Below are 22,470 nucleotides of genomic sequence, written 5' to 3'. Positions count from 1 at the left end.
AAAATAAAACTACCTCCCATTTCTTGTTGACTTTTCACATTCTACCTTTTTTTCATTTTTATAAAGGGACCATGAGAGGAGACAAGAAAAGGACATTTACTTTAGTAAACATGATTCAGCTTGCCTCCTACACAACCTGCCAATTTCTCCTCCCAGCACCCCACATACCTCCTCTTCAGCAAATGCCAGAGCTGGGCTCCTAGACCAGTTCTGCTAGAATCTGTTTGGTTGTGTCTTTGTGTGTGTGTGTGTGCATGCTTTGTGTGTGTGCGTGCGCATGTGTGTGTTTGGGAGTCAAGACTGAAACTGTATCCTTTCTAGTTTTGTCCAAAGCAACACTTTTATTAATCACTTCGCCTGTTCCCTAGTTCCAGGGAATACCGCTCAAAAATTGCTGTTCTAGACTTCCTCTCAGTTCATCAAACCCAATCCTATCTCCGCTTCCCTCGTGTTTAATTAAATGCCCTTTCTTCTACTTCTACTGAGAAGATCGCAGTTCTAGGACACAAACTACCCTATCTTTCCTTCTCTAAATATTTATTCTATATTTTACCTTCTCTGTCCCCTTCTCCCTCCCTCATTCTTGATCTACGACCTTCTTCCCTCTCCAACACACCATCCCTACAATACACCTAATGCTTTCTTCCTTTCCACATCTACATCTGTACATCTGCACTCCTCTCTGCCTCTCCAAATTTTACTAAAACATAAAGATTCATCTCAGATCCCACCTCCTGTATAAAATCTCTCATCTCCCAGAAAAGGGAGACATTTCTCTCCTCCTGATTCCTATGAAAAAATATTATATATAAGTGATTTGGCAATTAGGTGCCCTGTGACAACTGCAATATTATCTTGAATTGTTTTGTTTCATATTTTGTTATTTATTTTTTTTATATTTGTTATTTTATTTCTACCATGTCTTTCTCCATGTGTTTCAAAAAGAAACACAAACCAAACTCTTAAAAGTGGTTATTTGTGTAAAGTTCTTGAAGAAATGTCTAAGTTAGGAACTTATTGTACAATGAGCCAGTGCCTCGAACATGCTCTTCATCGGCAAGTCCTATGAATGGGACTAATGGTTAGGACCTGTTTTCTGGTTAAGATCAAGTGCTACAGCTATGGCCACTGTTCCCCCATCCACATTCTCTCCCTTGAGAGCCACAAAATCTCAGTCAAGACCAACCTGACATAGACAACCACATGCCTGAGGTCCTACGCAGATTTGTGCCTCCTTAACTCTGAGGTTGGACACTTTTTATCCATACACGCACTCCACGTTGGGCAAATCCATTGGACAGGACATTTTGTCCAGACATTTCTCCTTTGATCTGATGATTTGCGCTGACCACGGGCTGCAGTGCGCACATTCAATTTGGTTGATGCCCAGTCTGGCTCTTGCCAAGTCAGATGATATTCTCTCCTACTATCCACTGCATGCAGATAAGGAATTTAAGTACAGACGGATCCTGCACAGAACAGTTTATTCAGAGGTTCTTTCAGCTACTCTTTATTAAGCACCTGCTTGCCTTTAGACCTCAAACCTTGACGCATGGGCCATCTGCTTCCCCTCTCTCCTAAACTCAGTTTCCAACCCCTGTGCAGCCTTGGTGAATGAGTCATCAAACAGGATGAAAAGCACTGTGGGAGGTGTGGATTTTAAAAGGTCAAGAAGCACGGCTCTCAGGATACCTGCTTTGCCATTTCACTTCTCTACGGGGAGAGGCAATGAGTATTCGCTTCTCAGGCAGCAGAGCCGCGTTTTCTCCTCACTTATCCCACTGACCTGTGTCTGAATTCCTCTCACATAGACAAGGAGAAAAATAAAAAAGTTGCATCTCTAGCTCACAGAGCAGATAAAATACTAAGCCAGGCTCATCAATTCAGTGTTTCTAATTTTCACACATTTCTCTTATTTTTTGCATGAGTGAAACCCAAAAGGGAGGATATCCAGTGATGTAGTAACATTAAACAGTAAAGTGACAGCAATGTCCAGAGTTACCCAGGGGGGCTGTCTCACGTTCAAAGTAATACAAACCCAGCCAACGCCACCTGATCACTCCCCAAGGAAGAAGTTACATTTACACGATCCATGAACATTGAACGGACCCGCAGGATAATGCTGAGAGTAACCAGCTATCGCAGTGCAAAGACATCTTCAGTTTCCCCAATGTGCCTTCCTTAATTGACCTTATCAATTTAGCTTTAGCTTTTTACCCCTGGTATGCTGGGTTTCTAATTAACCTTGAATTCATTGAAACCATTTGCTTTTTTGACTATTATTTTCCCATTACACTATATATCATATGAATGCCTTTTCAGGTTCACAAGAGTACAGAATGCTGGCTCTGCTTAATGAAAGCACATTTTATCATGACTGAGGGTTTGTCCCTGCATGATCAGTTCTTACACCAGCTCAGGGGTGTAATGGGAAGGACTGAGGTCTTCCAGCTGGGGTGGAATAGAAATGGGATCTGATCCAGCTGAATACCCTGAAAGATGGTGTACTTTGTGCAAGAAATGAGATCCATATGTAATGCAAATAATAAGGATGAAGAGAGGCATCGAATCCAACCAGCAGGATATTCAAAAAGGTGAACAGGGAATACAAATTGCAAATCCACAGTTAGCAATGATACTCAGAAGTCAGGCAGAAAGTATAAAAATACTTGATTTGGTAAAAAATATTGATTCTCCCCTAATTTATCCAAAAGTTCAAAGAAATTCCAATCAAAATCCTAAGATTTTTAAAACACAAATTTGATAAGCTGTTTCTAAAGTTCATCTGGAAGAATAAACACCAAAGAATAGCCAAAAATTTTTTTGATGGGAAAATAAATGTCTATTTATCTCATATATTAAAATGTATCATAAAGGTATAGCAATCAAAACTTTATTGATGCCAGAATAAGTAAACTATATAATGGACAAGAGTATAATTTAGAAACAGACCCATATAGTATGCAGGAATTCAGTCTCTGATAAAGTTAGCATTTAACAGAAAAGCATCTGTACAGAACTCAGTAGACGGGCAATGTAATTTATTGTCCAAATCAGGACAATTTGACAGTGAAAGGAAGTAGCAATTGGATGCTGGAACAAGAGCCAAAAACTGGACTGTCCTATGCAAATCCAGACGTATGGTTATGTAGTTCTAGACAGAGTTGTCCCTGCAAAATTATGAATACTTCCCCATTCCACTCTCAAAGGCATTTCAGGTTAAGCACTAACTCCTACAGTTACCATAGTCATAGGGTCCTGGTCATCAGGGAGGTATCTCCCCAGGCTCTGAGAGAGGCTAACTAGAGAAGTCAGGTCCCTACTTCTCAGACAGGATCAGAAGATAATATTTAGGTTACAACTGTAGGAATCTGGTGACAGCAATCAAGGCAGAAATCTAATTTTAGTAACTTAGAAATACAAGAGACGAAAGCATCAAGGTTACTTACCTTGATATTAAGGGCCAAGTTCTGTTCAGGAGAGGCTGCCTCAGGAGGGGCGGGAAGGCAGAGACCTAGAGGCAGTGTGCAGGGGCCAGGAACCAAATGGGGCCTGGCACGGTTTTTACTTAGTTACCTTATAAGTGTTCTAAAATTTTAGTAAACATTTTGATACAAATTGATTATTATTTTTACCAACATTAAAGAAAACACACCACAAAATGGTTCTCAGTATAAAAGCTCCACAGGTTAAAATAAGATAAAATATATGAAAGTGTTGCAGAGGGTTATCAAGCACTCCAATGGTGTCGATACACAGTTTATTACCAGACATTACATAAAATATTTATTGCTGGACACTACATGCATTATCTCACTTAACCACAGCCACCACTCCAAGTAGGTTTTATTAGCTTCATCTAACCAAGGAAGCTGGGGCTTCCCGGAAAGATCTTCACACCATTGCTAAGTGGCAGTCAGAACCCAGGTCTGTGAGGCTCTTAGCCTCTCTGTCTTGCTGGTAACCAGGATTACTCTTTGTGTAAATAAACAGAGATGTCTGTAAACACAGGATAAGTCCAATAGATACTTACTCTTGGGGAAAATCAATTGCACACAATCCAGTTGGAGATTTTAAGAACATTCATACTCATTAAATTGTAATTATGTGTTGGCTTGAAAATTTTTCTGTGTTCACCTGAGAATAGCAAAAATCACATGTTAATCTTAGAATCATCCTAGCCTCCTCTTTTTCTCACATACTCTATAATCAACACTCAGCCAATCCTGTCTGCTCTACCTTCAAAATATATTCAGCACCTCCACTGCTATCAGACTGCTCCACAAGTCCATCATCTCTTGTCTTGACCCTTTGTACAACATCAAAATAGGACTCCCTGCTTCAACCCTTGCTCTCCACGGTCTATTCTCAACACATCAGCCAGAGTGACCCCAGTGTAATCTACATTGATCAAAGTCCTTCCATGACTCCCCATTTCACTCAGAGAAGAAGACAAGCCCTGTCTACTAGCACCTTGATGGTCTGGCTACCTCCTAACATTCTAATGCACCGCTAATCACTCCACCTAACTCTACTACATCCGCACTTACCGTCTAGCTGTTCCTCAAAAAAAATAGGTACGTGATCACCTTCGCTTCTTTACAATGGTCATTCTCCTGCCTTGAATATGAAATACCTTACTTCCTTCCCAATGGCTAAATCCTTTTCCACCTCAAGTCTTCACCAAAATGTCAGTTCATCAATGAGGCTTCCCTTACTGCCCCTCCTCCCAAAGCATCCCATGCCTTACCCTATGTAACATCCTCCAAGGCACTTTTATCACCACTGACATGATATGTGAATAGTCTTATTTATCTTTATCGCTCTATTCCCTCTTGCAAGTATTAGGGTTAACCACAAGAAATTGCCATTTGGATAGGTCAAAAATAGTCTAGTATTAACAATGTCATGCAATTTAATTTACAGTTTTATGCGGATCTCTTTTACCTCTGCTGAATTTCCTTATGCAGATAACAATGCCTTGCATATAGCAGATGCTCAATAAATACTTGTTGAAAATGACTGATTAGTAATCACTTTTCATCTAGCTTAGTTTGGTCCTCGGTTATCATCGCTCACACCCAATCAGGAAGTTAGTCTGACCTGAACTCATCTAATGGCTTCTCTGGAACTCAAAGCCAGTGGCGGCCACACCACTTGCCTCTCTAATTTCAAAGACTTCAAAGCTCTGTGCTCTGTTGACAGTTTCAGACAGAGAAACTACCCATCACTTTTGTGTTGATTCCCTTACCTAGTCTCTCCTTTCAAAAGGGAAACCTGGCATAGGCAGGGCATATCAGGGCCCTGGGCAGGCTTCCAGATCAAGCAGTCACAACTGCTCTTCTGAGTTAGGAATAGGAGCAAGGAGAAAAGGCCCCTAGTCCCTTTCTTCTCCCTTTGCTCAAGGCTTAGAGATTCCTGTTTTCAGTCTTCATACTTACTGAACATATTTTATTACCTATTTATATTCTCTGACAATTTACTCCTCTCTTACTGCTTTCTCCCTAATCAGTATGACCTACACATATTTTCATGGGTGATTTCTTCTTCATATCAGTAAGGCTTAATAATCTAACTTTGCTTTTTCACCCCTTTTTGAATCTGAGCCCAGAAGAATCAAATAGATAGTACTCCTTTGTTCAGCGAGATTTATTTTTAACAGAACAAGGACAGTCACACACTCAGAACACAAGCATTACTGGAATGCAGTGAGGAGAATATGCATCTCTTGGAAATACACATGTTCACTGCCTCTTCCTCGTCGTTCTTCCCACTAACCCAGACTCCAGCTCAATGCCCCCTTTGGGAACTCCAGAAATTCACTAGGCACGTCCTTCCTAAAGTTTATGAAACTGCATGTTTCCCTACTGAAGAAATTGTCAAACACCATGAAGAAAGGCGGTCCCAATTAATTGGTTTTCTTTAATAGACAGAAAGCCATTACCAACACAGAGCAGATGCTCAGTGTGTCCCTATTCAAAAACATCAGCCTAACAATTTGTTAGGACAGGGTTTTCTGCTTGTTTTACAGCCCTACTTTTCATTGCTACACGTTTTTACAGACCAAGCCTTGGGAAGATATCAGGTAAAACAAATAAGGATGAGCAGGAGAAGAAACAGATCCATAGAGTATTTACTATGTGTGTCCGTTCAGGCTGCTATAACAGAACACCACAGGCTGGGTGGCTTATAAACAACCAGATTTGTTTTTCATAGTTCTGGACACTGGGAAGTCCAAAATCAAGGTGAGGGAGCTCGCTTGAGTCTTTTTTATAAGGACACTAATCCCATTTATGAGGGCTCCACCTCATGATCTACTCACCTCCCAAAGGTCCCACCTACTAAAACCAGCACCATGGGGTTGGGATTTCAACTTATGAATTTTAGGGGGACACAAACATTCAGTCCATAACAACGGCCCAGCCCCTATCCCATAGATCCCCTTGTTTCCAGAGAGGAGTTCTGGCCACTGTGGGACTGTAAGCCTGCAGCTCTCATTCACATTCCAGGCACCGGCGGGGGGGGGGGGGGGGGGAGAGGGGGGCAGGGGAGCGGGGGGGCAGACCAGACCTGTGTCACCAACAATGGGAGGAACACACACTGAGAAGAACCAGCTCTGGACTGGAATAGAGATGAGAGTGACTGGCTTGCCAAAAACTACTTCTACAAGCATGGAAACTTTTTTCTCCATTCAAGTTTGGGACAACTTGCCATCCTTCTCTGCCCCATTGTCATTGAGGATATAACCAAAATGAAAGGACAGTAGGGATAATGGCTCAAAACTATATCCACCATTTATGTCATTTTAAAACTTAGGGAAATTTTAAAGGGCAAATGCTATGTGTTCCTTCTATCTAGCATCTCAGTATTTTCCTTGTTTCTTTGACCTTAGTTTTGACTAGAAGATCTTATGAAAGGTAGCAAAAGATTTCAACTTGCAGAGGGCAGCAGGCCTCGCAGAACCAACCTCATACAAATGAAGGTATAGAACTGCTTCTGAACCAGGTTCACTTGTCTCTATGCCATCGAATATTTGCAGCCCGATTCCATAAATGCATCCAAACTTCAGAGACATATCATAGTACCTTTGACTTTTCCAAGTCAAGAACTAATATGTGATTCACACGAGAATGAGCAAGCTATTACTAATGGTCAGCAGTTCACCAATTACTATTTGTTGCCAATTCACCAAGATCATTATTGTGCTTAAGCACTTGATTTCTTTTAAGACTTCCCATATTCCTCATACTGGCCAAAAATACAAAATTAATCCCTCACATCTAGTATGGTATCTGATACCTGATTTGTTTCTAACAAATAATATATAAATGAATGCATCAATAAATCAGAAGCCCACAGAAACTGTTTAAATGATAAAGAAAAGGAGAATAGTAGAGAGGGTTTTGAGAAGGAATGACCTAATACTTACAGTCTAGATAATATACACCCTTAGCTCTTATTTTATGGAAACCAATTTTCACACTAAAAACATTAGATTCTTAAAATAGGAATTCTTTTCCTTGAGAAATAATCACCATCATCAGACATACCATTTATACCAAATGGTCACCCTGCTAGAGTATGTGGGGAACATTTTGAAATGATGAATATGGCTCTTGTCAAACATGTTATTGCTTATGTAAATACCAATTCACTTACAGCTGACATTGCGATAAACAAAATTAGAATCATTTTGCTGCAGTTTTGACATAGGACATCAAGGGCAGCTCAGGGACTTTATCCTTGGGGGCTCCCAAGAACAAAGGCCAAACTGCAGCTTGCCGTCTACATCTGGACCCTCTTTCTGAGTCCCTGTACTGTCCACTGCCTGCAGCCCTCCACCCTGGACATTTTGTTTGGCATTTTCTTTAGCTCTCCCAGTCCCTCTGCACCTTCCCCGGCAGCTCCAACAACCCACCCTGCCCCAAAGTACCACTCCTTTTACTATATTCCCCACTGCTATTAATGATGGCCACCCATCCACAGAATTCCCAAAGAGAAACTTGGATATTCTTTTAAAATCCTCTTTCCTCCTTGGGCAGTATTCTCAGTGGTTAGAGTGTCAGCCCGTGCACTGAGGGGTCTCTGGTTCGATTCCCGGTCAAGGGCATGTACACGGGTTGCAGGTTCCATCCTGGGCCCTGGTAGGGGCACACGCCAGAGGCAACCAATCTATGTGTCTTTTTCACATCAATGTTTCTTTCTCTCTCTCTCTCTATGTCTCTCTCTCTCTCTCTCTCTCTCTCTCTCTCTCTCTCTCTCTCTCTCTTTCTCTCTCTCTTTTTCTCTCTCTCCTCGTCCCTCTCTTTCACTCTTACTAAAAAGCAATGGGAAAATATCCTCAGGTGAAAATTTTTTAAAATTTTTAATAAAATCCTCTTTCCATCACCTTTTACCTCTTTAATTCAATGTCACCAAGTCCTGACCTCACACCTTCCAAACACTGCTTGGATCTCTTTATTTTATTTTATTTTATTTTATTTTATTTTATTTTATTTATTTACTTAGGCATCCACAATTCCTTCAGATCTTACTTGGATTATTGCCATTATCATCTCCTTCCTGCTTATCATTTCATCCTGCTCTAATTTATCAATACTACTTTCAAAAATGTAAATATCATCATGTGGCTTGGTTCCTTGCTTAAAAATGTGTAATGAATTTCAAAATTAAAAAAAAAATTTAAATGCAAAATAGGATTTCATCATCTTCAAGATAAAGCCCAGGACCTCTCTATGGTCTTTGCAAGACAGGTGGAATTTCAAGATTTGACTCTTAATTTTCAATTCCCTGTACGTACCATAATCAACCATACCAGCCAGGAATGTTAACATATTCTTAGGAAACAAAAGTAGAAGAAGGTGATAGTATTGCCATCCTCAATAATCAGATGACACTAGAAACACTATATTCAGAAAAATAGATTTGTACAGTGTTTAAGGGTGTAGATTCTGAATGTAGGCACTGGATTTGTATCCTAGCTCCTTCATCCACCAGCTCTATAACTTTGGGCAAGTTCTTTAATGTCCCTAGTTCCCTCTCCAGTAAGATAGTAATGATAAGAGCACCTACCTGTCTTTGTAGAGGTTTTGTGGCAACTAAATTAATTAAATTATATACAGCACTAATAAATACATTTTAGTAATAGTATGCCCATGATACTTTAAGCGATACATTAACAAATGGAAAATATCCTGAGGAGGTGACTAGAATAAGAAAAGAAACTGAGATCATGTTGTGTAAAGAACAGTTAGATAACATGCAGTTCATAGTGAAGAAGTATAGGCAGGATATTACAACTATACTGAAACATCTGGAAAGCAATACAGAGGGATGAACCAGGAACAATAGTGGAACTCTAATATGACAGATTCCAGTTCAGCATATGGAAACACTTTCCATGAAATACAAGTGTTCTACAATGGGAGGGGTGGTCTCCAGAGAAAGTGAATTCCCCACCACTAGAGTTGTTTAATCAAGAGCTGGATAACTCCTTGTTTAGAGTATTCTAAAGGAATCAAAGCATCAGATAGAGGGGAGAATAACTTCTAAGCATCTTATGAGTCTCAGATGACCAAGGACTTAACCTATCTGTTAACAGTAAATAGGTGTTCATATGAATTGATTATTTTTGGTAAATTCTATGAAGCATATTATGTTACTAACACCAGCTTAGGTTGATTTGTCATCTAGTTTCCCTCAGTAAACCTGTTTCCTAGAGCTGTGTAAACTCTAGGTCGAGGCTATACCACAGCATCTGAAACACTCTCCTTGGCCCCATGATTCATGGTGTCTAGCCAGTGTCCTCAGGTGCAGCTATCCCTGGCTATTGCACCTGCATTTCCTTATTTCTTAAAAAAGTTCCTTGAAAGAAACAATGGTCATTTTTCTCCTCTACAATTTGCTTAATGTGTTTATTTCATTCATTGACATGTTTTGAAAGCAGTATGGCAAAAATGAGTTTAAGAAGAGGACCCATTTCTTTGTTTCTTAGCTTTCTCACTTCATTTTAAACTGATACATATTGCTGTATTTTCATCATTCCAAGAAAGCCAAAAATATTAAGTCCCAATATTGGCATATGGCTTAGACCTCTCATAATGCTTCCAGCTTTTAAAATGTTAGTAGTGAATGATTTCTATGAATTCTTTCTCAAATCCCTTTAGTTGAGATAATGGTCTTAATTTGGCATATTATGTATATTAGGATATATAAATAAACAAAGAGTTATTTATATATATATAAATAGCTATATATAAACAAGTAGCTGCCAATAATGTCAGATTCATTATTTTAATTAATCATCACAACAAATGTCAAAGATTGCATTAATATTCCCACTTTATAGATAAGGAGACACACATACACACACACACAGAGAGAGAGAAGTTAATTAGCTTGCATCCAATGTAATATTAGTAGCAAAAGGAAAGAAATGGAGCTTCAAGTCAGTGTTCTCTGCTTCCTATTCTCATGGTTTAATACCACTATTCCCCTTAGCAATAAATTAAGTGAATCTTTGACTTTTGGAGGGGGTGGGGAGGGCCTGGACTATTCAATTTGATGCTGAGAACACTGAGTTAGTATTGCTGATTTCCTCCAGGAGTAGAAATTTACACATATTAATAGTAGTCAGTTCAAATGCCTATTGGGAGAGGCTATGGACAAATTTAATTATAGTTCACCCAATGACCATTACAGTGGACAGACCAGGACCTATGAACCATATTTCCTTGCTGACAAAATATCTCCCTCACCATCTGCCGTAGCAGCCAAAATTTCCACTGTCACAAATCCCATCTGGGAAAGAGCAGTGGTTTTAAAACTCGGCTAGAGATGGGGCTGTGTGGGGAGACAGTTTAGGGTGAGAGGAATTAGGCAGAAGAGTCTGTTGGAATCCTGACAGCCAGACAAGGTTTGCGCCCACGATGTCCAGTTCTATAGCAATGGCTTGGTCCATAGAAATCCTTTCTAGGGGTCTTTGGCAGGCATTTTCATGTTGCCTTCCCATTTGGTGCTTACTCTCTCCTCCCTCTGCTTTACTAGTTCCCATGAGCATTACTCAATGCTTCATTTAAGAAATCAACAGAATAAATAAATCATATCTAACCTAAGACAAATCAGAAGTCAAATAAGTCGTAGGAATAGACCTTGATTGCAATTTTCTAAAGCAGAACAAAATAAAACATTTTAGACAAAAGGAACCTTACACTCCTGTCTTTTCATTCTCTCATGTTACATATGAGGAACAGGTAGCCAGAAGGCAAAAGGGCCCAGTCACAGACTAGTCTGACGCAGAGCAGTACTATGTCATTGGCTTACTCTTTTCTCCACTCTTCTTTCCATGAAAAATTAAAGATCTCATTTATGAATGTCTATTGAATGTATTTAATTGCATGAACTTCTACACAGATTCTATTATCTTTAAATCTAATATATATTTAACCCATTTTCAAATGGTCATAATAATAGCATATACTTAATTCCCCTCATGTTGTACTTTTCATATATTAACTCACATATGTTTACATACTGTCATATGTATTTATATATTAACATAGATACATATATTGAACTTGCATATATTCATATTACATATACTGTGTACTGATATAATATATATGATTATTTCATTATAACATCATAAAACACACCACACATAATAACTCAGCCTTCACAAAAACTCTATGAGGAATGTACTATTATTATCAACTTCATTTTATAGAAAATAGGTGGAAAAGTGTTAGCAGTTTGCCAGTGTAACACAGGTAATAAGGAGCAAAGCCAGAGTTGGGGTTCACCTGTCTTACTGTGCTTTACTTTCTTGCCTTTTTCTCATTCCTGCCATATTCTTCTACCAGCCCCCACCCTCTCTCTGTAAGTTTGATGTGGCAAAGGATGTGGTACTCAATGAAGAAAAAGGTTACATGTTGCCACCATCATTTAGTACCTATTAGGTATTTGATATGGATTTTGGTACTTGGTTTGCCTAGCAAAAATGTACAGGTTGAGAGAGTATAGGTTTTGGAGTTGGACATGCCTATATTGAAATTCTGACTTTACAACTTAATAGCTATGTGACCTCAGACAATTTACTTACTTTCTGAATATCAGTTTCCTCTTCTGGTAAGTAGAGAGAGCTCCCCTAGGGTTACTGTCATAATTAAATAAAGCAAGGCATATAACTGCAGTGTTTATATAGGTCTGGAGAAGTACCTCATACCTTTGTTGTCATTTCTAGTTCTTCTCTATAAAAAGCTTTTATTATAGTTTACCACCCTAATTTCCACCTAGAAGCCAGAATTAAACCACATTTTCTGAGAAGAGATGAATGGTATTCGCATAACCAGTTGTTCATACCAATGTAGGAAGCACACGTGAGTTATGAGGAGGTTTTCTCATACCAGCTGTGTCTGCGTGATTCTCAGTAGAGTGAATGTTTAACAATTAAACTGGCTTTAAATATGCAGCATAGAAGGAATCAAACTGAACATCAGTTGTGATTACCCACTTGAAAAGCTCATTAAGGAGTGAATCATGAAATAGTAGACTAATTAAGACTATGTAAAATGTATTCTCCATTTGTTCATAGAACTTTTTTTTAATAAAATTAAAAAAAAAACACAGAAGGATTTTATGTATTGGTATGGCCAATTTAGCGGAAATTTTTCTACTGTTTTCTGCAAATGAAAACACTAACATTTACTGAGTGCTTACTCAATGCCATACATTATTTCAAATCATTGAATGGCAGTTCTTTATGATATGTTATTATCCTGATTTTCTTGATGAGCAAAATGAGTGTCAGGGAAGTTCAACCATATATTGAGCTGAGATTTCAACCTGAAAGAAACTTAGAAGTTCTTTCAACTAAGTCATGAGATAATCATTTCTGATAGCTGTTATGACTATAGAAGTGATGCAATATGTATTTTATTTCATGCACATGCATGACCATCTTATGTCAAAGACCCTGATCCACACTTGTCTGACCAGTCTGTCTCCTCCTCTAGACTATAAGTTCCATAAGAGAAGAGTCATGCCCATTGTGTTCACCAATATATACCAGTACGCAGGCTCATTACCAGTTACATGGTCACAAATTCAACAAATATTTGTTGAATGAAGAACTAATGCTGAATTAACTAAAAGAATACCAGTAAATGCACAGTCATTCTTTCGCATGTGGCAACATTGAGGAGGAAAAAAAGGAGTGCTTTGCCTGCAGTAAGACAATTACTCAGTGACAGAGGAAAGATTAGAAGCCCGGATCCATTATTTCACTTGAGCCATGATCTCCTGGAGCATAAGTCAAACACACCACAATTACACCAACGACTGGCCCACATACATGACAGAGGTCATGGTGACTCCCACACCCATCTCCAACCAGAAGAGCCCATACATGGTTGATCCAGCTATTGAAAAGCAGCCTGTGATAAACAGGTAGAGAATCCATCCTCTGGTATTTGATTCTTCTCAAAGAGGCCATGGTGTTCAGCAATACACTTCTCTACCTCTACAACTAGGCAGCAAATGGAGCTGTTCACTCAATCTTCCAGGCATCAATCTGTGCAAGAAAGGCCTTTTCCATTTCTGTTCAGAGGCATTGTCAAGAAATCATCCAGGAGTACTTGCTAGTCCCCCAAATGACACTAACATGTAAGGGGCTGGTAGAGAAATAGGAAGAAATAGGAGCAGCTAGAGAGTGAAAAAGAAAACCAAGAGAGCATTGTCCTGTAAGTCATTTTTAGAAGGAAATGACCAATGACACTGATATCAAAGCGGAGAGGTTAAGTGAGATGAGGGGAGAACAGTAACTATAGCACCTTTAAAAATTGCAGTTCTGGCCCGGCCAGCATGGCTCAGTGGTTGAACATCGACCTATGAACCAGGGGGTCACAGTTCGATTCCTGGTCAGGGCATATGCCCAGGTGGCGGGCTCAATCCCCAGTGCGGAGCAAGCAGGAGGCAGCCAATCAATGATTCTCTGTCATCATTGATGTTTCTATCTTTCTCTCCCTCTCCCTTCTTCTCTGCAATCAATAAAAGTATATTTTTAAAAAATAATAAATAAAAATAAAAAGGACAGTTCTAATATAGTGCAAAAATCAATGTATTTTTCCAACCCAGCATGGATTATATTCCTCGGAAACAGAAATAGGCAGCTTGGTGCCTGCAACACCCAGTACAGTGCCTGGCACATAGAAGGCACATAATAAATATTGTCAAGCAGATGCCCAAATGGATTAATTAAAACCAGGTGCCGTAGTTCATTTTGGAAGAAAACATCCCAATGACGTTTTAAGCTGCCCTTAATAAAAAGTGCCAATGTTTTCTAAATTAAATCACTAGGTCTAAAATTATCACCATACATTTTCCTTCTTCCTCCAAAGGCCCTGAAGCCAAAACAACGCAATTCCTGTGGAGAACATGTACTATGCCATCCGCGAAGATGAAGTCCCACGCATTAGAAGCATTCCTAAATTTCTGTGTTTTGAGTGACCTTTTAAGTTGCTGCTGTGATGTCATTAGAATTACCATTTTACGCAAGATTAGGCATGTAATTATGTGTTAAATGGCTCCTCTGGCTCCTGCTTGCCGTGTAATAAAGCAGAGTGTATTAAGAGTATCCCATGTGCATAGCTTAAGGCCACTGACACCAGGAAATGGATCCACTTTGCTCTTTCCTGCCGTGTGTCCCACTCGCCCTTGCAGCTGTCACCGCGAGGCCTCAGCACCGGTGGGTAGTGAAGAGCCAGTGCAGAGTGGCTCTCTAGAGCAGTTTCTCTCCACCCAAAGCTTCTAGAGCCAGGGTAGTCTCCATAAAATTTAACTTATTTGTGGTTTTTTGGCAAGGATGTGGAGAACAGGAAAACCTTTGCCCACTGTTGGTGGGACTGCAAATTGGTGCAGCCACTATAGAAAACAGTATGGAGGTTCCTCCAAAAACTAAAAATGGAAGTACCATATGACCCAGCAATTCCACTTTGGGGTATTTCTCTAAAGAAAACAAAAACACTAATTCAAAAAGATATGTACCAATAGTCAAGATATGGAATTTACAATAGCTAAGATATGGAAGCAACTTGGGTGTCCATTGATAGATGAATAGGTAAAGAAGATGCAATATACATATAGTATACGTGTATATACTATTTATATAATGGAATATTACACAACCATAAAAAAGAGAAATCTTGCCATTTGTGACAACATGGATGGATCTAGAGGGTGTTGTGCTAAGTGAAGTAAGTAAGGCAGAGAAAGACAAATGCTGTGTGATTTCACCTATACTGTGTAATCTAACAAAACAAAAACAGACTCATAGAAACTCATCCACCAAAGGTATGATTGCCAGAAAGGAGGGGGAGGAGGTGGGTGAAAAGGTGAAGGGAATAGTCAATAATACTGTGATAAATTTGCACAGTGACAGATGGTTATTAGAATTAGTGGGGTGATTACATTGTAAGGTATAAAAATGTCAAATCATTGTATTGTACACTTGAAACTAGTATAACTATGTATACCAACTGTACTTAAATTTTAAGAAAATAATTCACCTTAATTAAGTCAGAGCCTAAGAGTTTGTAACAGTGTTTCTCACCTTGGCTGCATGGCAGAATTCCCAGGACAACTTTTTAAAAATGATAACCCCCACGTTTCTCACAGGTCTGGCTTGAGACCCAGGGACCAGCTTTCTTTAGGTGTTCCCTCATGTGACTCTAATGTGTGTCCAGAATTCAGAGGCACCTTCTTTACGCTTCTGTTGCTCAGGATGGGTGTTAACTTAATGTGAATGAGGAAGTATTTCAGCTTTATTATCTCAATATCTCAGAAAACTGTGTTTTCTCTATTGAGTGCCACTGATCCATGGAGGGGCTGGGGAAGGATCAATAGTCTCAATGTACATGTACAAAACAACTTAATTGGATTTTTTTTTTGCAAAAAATAAAATCCAATTATGTTTGCTTTTAAAATTAATAACAGGAGGAAAATTAATAAACTAATGTTTAGTATGTACCAGAAAGGCAAGTATTATTGTTCCCACTTGTACAACTGCAGAAACGAAGACACGGAGACGTTAAATTGACTTGTCCCAAGTCACACAGCTGGTAGGTGGTGATGCCAAGATGTGAACAAACAAACTGGCACATGGGGCTCTCCTTCTCATCTGTCCATTCGCCGTGCTGCCCTCTCTAAAGAAAACCTTACTGGGTGATAATTCAGCAAGAAAGAGAAGCCTTCTGTCCAAGTCAATGAATGAGACAGAGGGAGGACAACCGAGGGAAGAGAGGCGGTGGGGCATGGAAGAAGGAGGGACATCCCAAGCTAAGGGGAGGACACAGAAGGGGCTGTGGGCTGCACCCTGCGGTAGTGAGCCCCACGCAGGTTGCCAGGGCCAGTACCAGTACCGATGGTCATGCTTGCAGTAGACACTTAAATGGTCAAGGCAGCGAACACAGCCAGTGTGTCACTGTGTGCCCTGTGTTGTGCCATAAGACAGCGCCCTGCCCCGAGCGCCCACGGCCTGGCACGGGAGGCGGGATAAGCTGTGCCTTGCGCCAGCAGAGGCGAGTACCAGGAGTGGGGAGCAGAGCTGAGGAAGCTGCACATGTGGGCCAGAGAAGGCTTCTCGGGAAAGGTGACATCTGAGACGGCCTTTGAAACAGAGGAAGTCCCTCCCTGGCAGGGACAGGAGGCAGAGGGAAAGTGTGATCTGAGTCAGTGAGGTAGAAACCCACAATGTGTGTTCGCTGGAAATGGGAAAGGCCCCCTCATAAATTCCTGAGGCAAAGATATTGTTCAGTCTCGCTGACTCCCCGCTTTAGGACTTCGGGGTTTCAGGTCGCACTCATCTGCGTATAGCCGTGGCTCTGCCCGATTCACCTCAGTTCCTAGGGCATTGAATGATGGAATTGGACCAGGTTTTCTCCCCCTGCCCACAGCCCTGTGCAGCCACCAGCACAGCTCTGTTTCATGGTAGGATTCCAAATTGCAAAGTTTAATAAAGTGCTTTCTTGTCTCTGTATACTTTCCTCATCACAATTCAAAAGAAATGTTGCTTGTCTTAGAAAGTGAGCAGAACTGAGGTAATTATGTAAGGAGTTCAGGAGGGCTGCCTTCGAGCTGAGAGAACAGCCTAACCAGCTTCATTAACATAATCCGAGTGTTTCTTTGAAGCCTGGAAATTATTTTCAACCTGCACAGAACCTTTACACTGTTGTCCTTAAGGCGGTTCCTCCCTTCCCTTTTAATTAACAACAAACTTAGCAGGTTTTAAATAACTGTATCTTTATTGGGGGGGCGGGGGGGCACTGGGGTAAAGATACTCAAATCCACTTAGTGGAATAACCTGAGGAGTCAATAAGGCCTTTTCAACCAGTTTTAGACAGCTCATTAGAATAAATATATCTTTCATCTCCCCTTTCTTTATCATCTTAGAGCAACAGCGCAAGGGAGCAATGCAGTCTGAAGTCACCTAAGTGTATTAAAATCACTGCAGCCCCATTCACTTTGAATGATTTCAAAGCATTTGTAATACGTGTGGTTTGTCCATTAAATGCAGGCTGATAACCTGTAACAGGCCAGGAACTCAGTCATTTTTTGCTTTACCTTGACTCAAGTTACACCACTTTTCTTTGTCTATTCCACATCTCCAACCATTTGAGGGGTAACTAAAGTGATCAGAAATGTTGAAATAACTTCTGGAAAGTTTAAGCCAATCCTCATTCTTATGAAGTGGTTTATTCAACTTAGATTAAAATCATTCTTCTTTCCTGAAGGCTGATGGGTTTTAATACTAATGCATTTAATCTCTATTCTATGTTTTTTAATTAAATGTGTTTGGGAAACATTGATTAATAGCATTCTATAAATTTTAAAAGTACAACATTACAATTCAACATCTATATATTCCATTACATGCTCATGACTTGAAGTTTGGTTTCCTTCCATCACCATATATTTGACCCCCTCTTACCCACTTCACCCTCCCCCGACCCCTCTTCCCCTCTGGAAAACAGCATTCTGATGTCTGTATCTATGAGTTTGTTTTTGTTTGCTTTGTTAGTTTGTTACTTTTTGTTTTGTATTCCACATGAGTAAAATCATGTAGAACTACCATATGATCCAGCAATTCCTCTTTGTGATATACACTTGAAAAATATGAAGACACTTATTCATAAAGATATATGGACCCCTATGTTCATTGCAGCGTTATTTACAATAACCAAGCCATGGAAACAACCTAAGTGTTTGTGGATGTGATATGTCACATCTTCTTTATATCTTTCATACAATGGAATACTACGCAGCCATAAAAAAGATGAAATCTTGACATTTGCTACAACATGAATGGATCTTGAGAATATTATGCTTTTGATATGCTTTAAATATTTTTAAAAAGGCAACAAAAATAACTTTAAATATACGAGATCCAAGTCATTGAAAGAGCTAGCAGATTTAACTTTTAAATCTTTCTAAAACTATTTAGGGCATCCATTCATTCCTGCCATTTTTCCTAGGATAGCAAGGGTGGAAGTATGACTTCTCGTGCCCATACTGGTTACCAAATCCCTACTACCTCCCATGGCCTTTGTTCCTTCTACCTCTGATGCTGGCCCAAGTGTTACAGACAGAGCTCCACTCCCAGACCTACTTTCAGAAAGTAGGCAATGCAATTCATTACAATATACTTAGATTCATTCTTTAACTTACTGGATCACAAAATTTTGGAGCTGAGTGAGGGATCTTAGAAGTTACCTGTTTCAAACATTTCATGTTCCAGATTAAAAACAATGAAGCCCTAGAAAAGTTAAGTGAGTTTCTCAAAGCCACACAGCTAGTTGGTAGCAAAATCGGTCCTATAAGCAAGCACTGACCCTTAGCCCTTGCTGCTCAGTGTTGTCTACAAACCAGTGATATCAGCATCACCCAAAAGCTTGTTAGAAATGCAGAATTTTGGGCCCCACCCCAGACCCACTGAATCAGATTCTACATTGTAGATCCCTAGGACATTCACATGCACATCACAGCTTGAGAATCACTGGGCTAGACCATAATGAGTCTTTCCCTAGAGAGCACAAGAACTAGAGGCAAGTGGACATTGGTTGGAAGCATGATTCCACCTCTTCTAAATGTGACAAACATCCCAATCTCCTGGAGGTATCATTTGTAATCTGGAAATAATAGCTTGCAGGGTTTTCATAATATAAGTATACCAGATACATGCATGTACATTTCATGACATGTGTATAGATAATTTAGGCATATATCACATCTAGTAGCTAATACAGTGTATAGTGGCTAATATTATTTGGATCCCCAGGCTTACCATCAATATTGTGTTCAAGCAGAAAGAAAGCCAAGAGTGACAATGAAACCCTAAGGAATCACCTTCCTACCTCCCTTCCTTTTTTCTACTTGTTAAATATCATTTTAAATTGTATATGTGATTACAATTTCTACGATATTTCATGTTTCTAACTCCCTAGATGATTATTATGTAGAAAATAAATAATAATAGCTAACTATTTTTAGTGCTATGCTTGGAGATGAAAGAACTTATCCCTAAATCACCTCATAGCCAAAAGAACACGACATTCCTCTGATATCTTGATTCTAGAAGCCAGGCTTCTAGGAGCCAGTCAGTATCTGCTGCCACCGCTGCTGTAATTTTCTCAGCTGCAAGGGGAAGAACCCACAGCTTGGCAACCGTAGAGCACATTTAAAAAACGATACTACGTTCCCAAAATCTCCTATCTGTCAGCTTCAGGAAAAACATTTTGAAGAGAAAAGAAGCAAAAAGTTAGTATTCAAATCTGAACCAAAATTTTGGAAATATACAGTGTACCAGAGAGTGTGAAATAATACCAAAATTATACTTTGGAGGAGGCATTTTAGAGGCCATATGATCTTAATATCAATTGGAAAAACGTGTTGCCCTAAGGCAGTGACTTTCAACCCCAGCAAAAGCAATGCATTTGAAACACCTGAGAAGCTTTCAAAACATCGCACGCACATTTCTGGGGAAGGGTGCATGCTTCAGTGGTTTTTTAAAAAGTTCCCAGTTGATTTTCATGGGCAGCCAGGGTTGACACCTGCTGCCCCACAGTATCAGAAACCTGGTCTTATTTAAAGGTCAATCCACTGAGAGCTATTGGTTGATGTAGATACAGAGTTCCCACAATTTAAAGCAATGGACTGAACTTCGGTGTGTACCTCTTTTAGGTCTTTCCATCATTCCCCCAGGACTTCCACCCTAAGGAAAGGAGACTCTGGACCCACATCCTCTAAGATGTTTATATGGACCAGCGGCCGGACCTCTTCATCTTACAGACACGATGAGAAAAGGTAACTGACGACCCAGAGAGGATGCCACGGGAAAGCATGGACAGCTGAGTTTTGTGTTTTGCACGTGCTACTGCTGGCTGGGCTCCACGTTGAGGGAATGGGGTTTCAGACATTGCGGTCTTCCTCCTCTTTGCACTCCCCATGCTCACTCCCACCACATAGCTTTGCAGGGCCCTGCCTCTGAGACATGCCCTTCACACATGCACATGCACATGCACACCCACTCATCACTTGGCTAACTCCATCTCTGCCTCAGATATCCATTCCGTCAGAACCTCCCACCATCCTCTGACCAGCCCATACTGTTTACTCTCCATTGAATGTCCAGGACCTACCCCCGTACCTGGCCCATAGCCAATGCTCAGTACTTTCCAAACTGAAATCATGAAAATTACATTTCAAGACACTGGACATAGGATGGGGAAGGAAAGCTGGAGAGAATAAAAAGAGGATGGACAAGTCCATGGAGCCCTCAAATTCCTTGACAGAACAGTCTGGGTAAAGGAAAAATGGGTGAATCAGAAAAAAAGACTAAAGGTCAAAAACAGTGTTAATAAGATAAAGTGACAAATACATACTTAGTCCAGCCCTCCCATACGAATTTAGGGAGTAAATGCATGCATAAAGTTTTCTGGCCAGTTTTAAATGTTTTCTTCTGCTTCTCTCTCTTTCTTTTTAGGTTTTTTTGGTTTGGTTTGGTTTGGTTTGGTTTGGTTTGGGGTGTTTTTGTTGTTGTTGTTTGTTTTTTCTCACTAAGTCTACATAATGGCTTGTCTTAGACTCTGTTGCTACAGCAAGATCTCTCTCTTTCTCATTGACCTTGTACTATTACCAGGGTTTGGTAAAGCTAACTTTTAAGCAAAACTGCCTCTACCATCTTTTGCAACTTATGCAGAGCTCACCTGCCTGCAGGTTGTGAGAGAAATCAGGATTGATGAATTGTGCTGGGCTCAAGAGGAAAGACCTGGCGGAAGTTTGCTGGAATGTAGTTTTGAGAACTGGTACTTTTATTTTTATTTTTTAAATCGGCATTTCCATACAGATAAAAGCCTTTGAGAAATTCTGAAAGCAAAACTGTCCTTCACAATAATTATATGTTACAGCAAAAATTGGGAAGCAATTTTAATATGCACAATAGAAAACCTGTTAAATAAATAAAATGTAATAAATGTAACACTTAGCATTTAAAAATATTTTGTCATAATATTAACTAAAAATTAAGTTGGAAAATTATATACAATGATTACAGCCACAAAATACCTATATATATAAAAAGCCAGTGACCAAAACGCTGGAACGACTGGTTGCTATGACGCCCACTGCGGCCAGTGAACCAGCCCATGGTGGGGAGGGATTGGGGCAGGGTCAGCTGACCAACCTCCTGCAGCCCCTCCCCCCAGCCGGCCCTGCCCCTGATGGAAGGAAAAGCATGTTTTTCAAATTCTCCATTTCCCAAGTGCTTTGTAATATACTATCTTAATTATGGAATAAATAATGATATGATGTTAAAGTAAAATTACAGACCAGAAGACAACTAGTGTTTGAACAAAGTTCAAAAAACTCCCAGTGTACATCATAATACAAGCAGATCAACAGAAAATTTACTGTCTTTGTTCATCTCTAGATTTTCACATGCTTCTCAATGCTTAACCAAGTTATTTTTCATTTGCTTTCAAGCCAAGTAAGTTGAATCATCTTCCAGCAAGACCTTTACAACTAAAACTCCCTATGTCATTTCAAAGTTCCATCTTTTATATGTAATTTCCTCATTTCCTTAAAAAGAAAAAAAAAAACTGTTCACTCTCAGTGATGATGTGGAAGGGCAGAGATTTTGTTGCTCTACAGGAATATTGTGGCTATGAGTGACCAGCCCTCCTGAGATTTTGAAGGCTTCATTAGAGGTGAAGTGAGATGTCTTTGTTTCACCTTCCAGTTATTCTCATCAAAAAAAAATTATTAGATACATTTTGCTGTATATATATTTTCTTACAACAAAGGGATTACAGTTTACAAACAATTACTATGTACTGCATGTTTTACATGAACTATTCTCTTTCAATTATAAGATAGGGACTATTATGCCCATTTTACTGATGCAGAGCTGAGACTCAGAGA

General features: G+C 39.7%; 1 protein-coding gene across 2 annotated transcripts in view; it reads left to right on the top strand.

Moving 5' to 3' along the window:
• Positions 1–22,470, top strand: part of KCNMB2 (potassium calcium-activated channel subfamily M regulatory beta subunit 2) — a 234,961-nt gene that overhangs the window by 179,626 nt on the left and 32,865 nt on the right. For both annotated transcript variants that reach the window (XM_080654872.1, XM_080654873.1), the window contains exon 2: positions 20,233–20,355. In XM_080654872.1, the coding sequence (XP_080510998.1) occupies positions 20,300–20,355 (56 nt within the window). In that variant the 5' untranslated portion in view covers positions 20,233–20,299. The remainder of the gene's footprint in view (positions 1–20,232; positions 20,356–22,470) is intronic.

Source organism: Plecotus auritus, assembly GCF_963455305.1.
Source record: "Plecotus auritus genome assembly, chromosome: 2".
Lineage (NCBI taxonomy): Eukaryota > Metazoa > Chordata > Mammalia > Chiroptera > Vespertilionidae > Plecotus > Plecotus auritus.
Note: the sequence above shows the minus strand (reverse complement) of the source record. Positions and strands in the feature narration are given on the sequence as shown.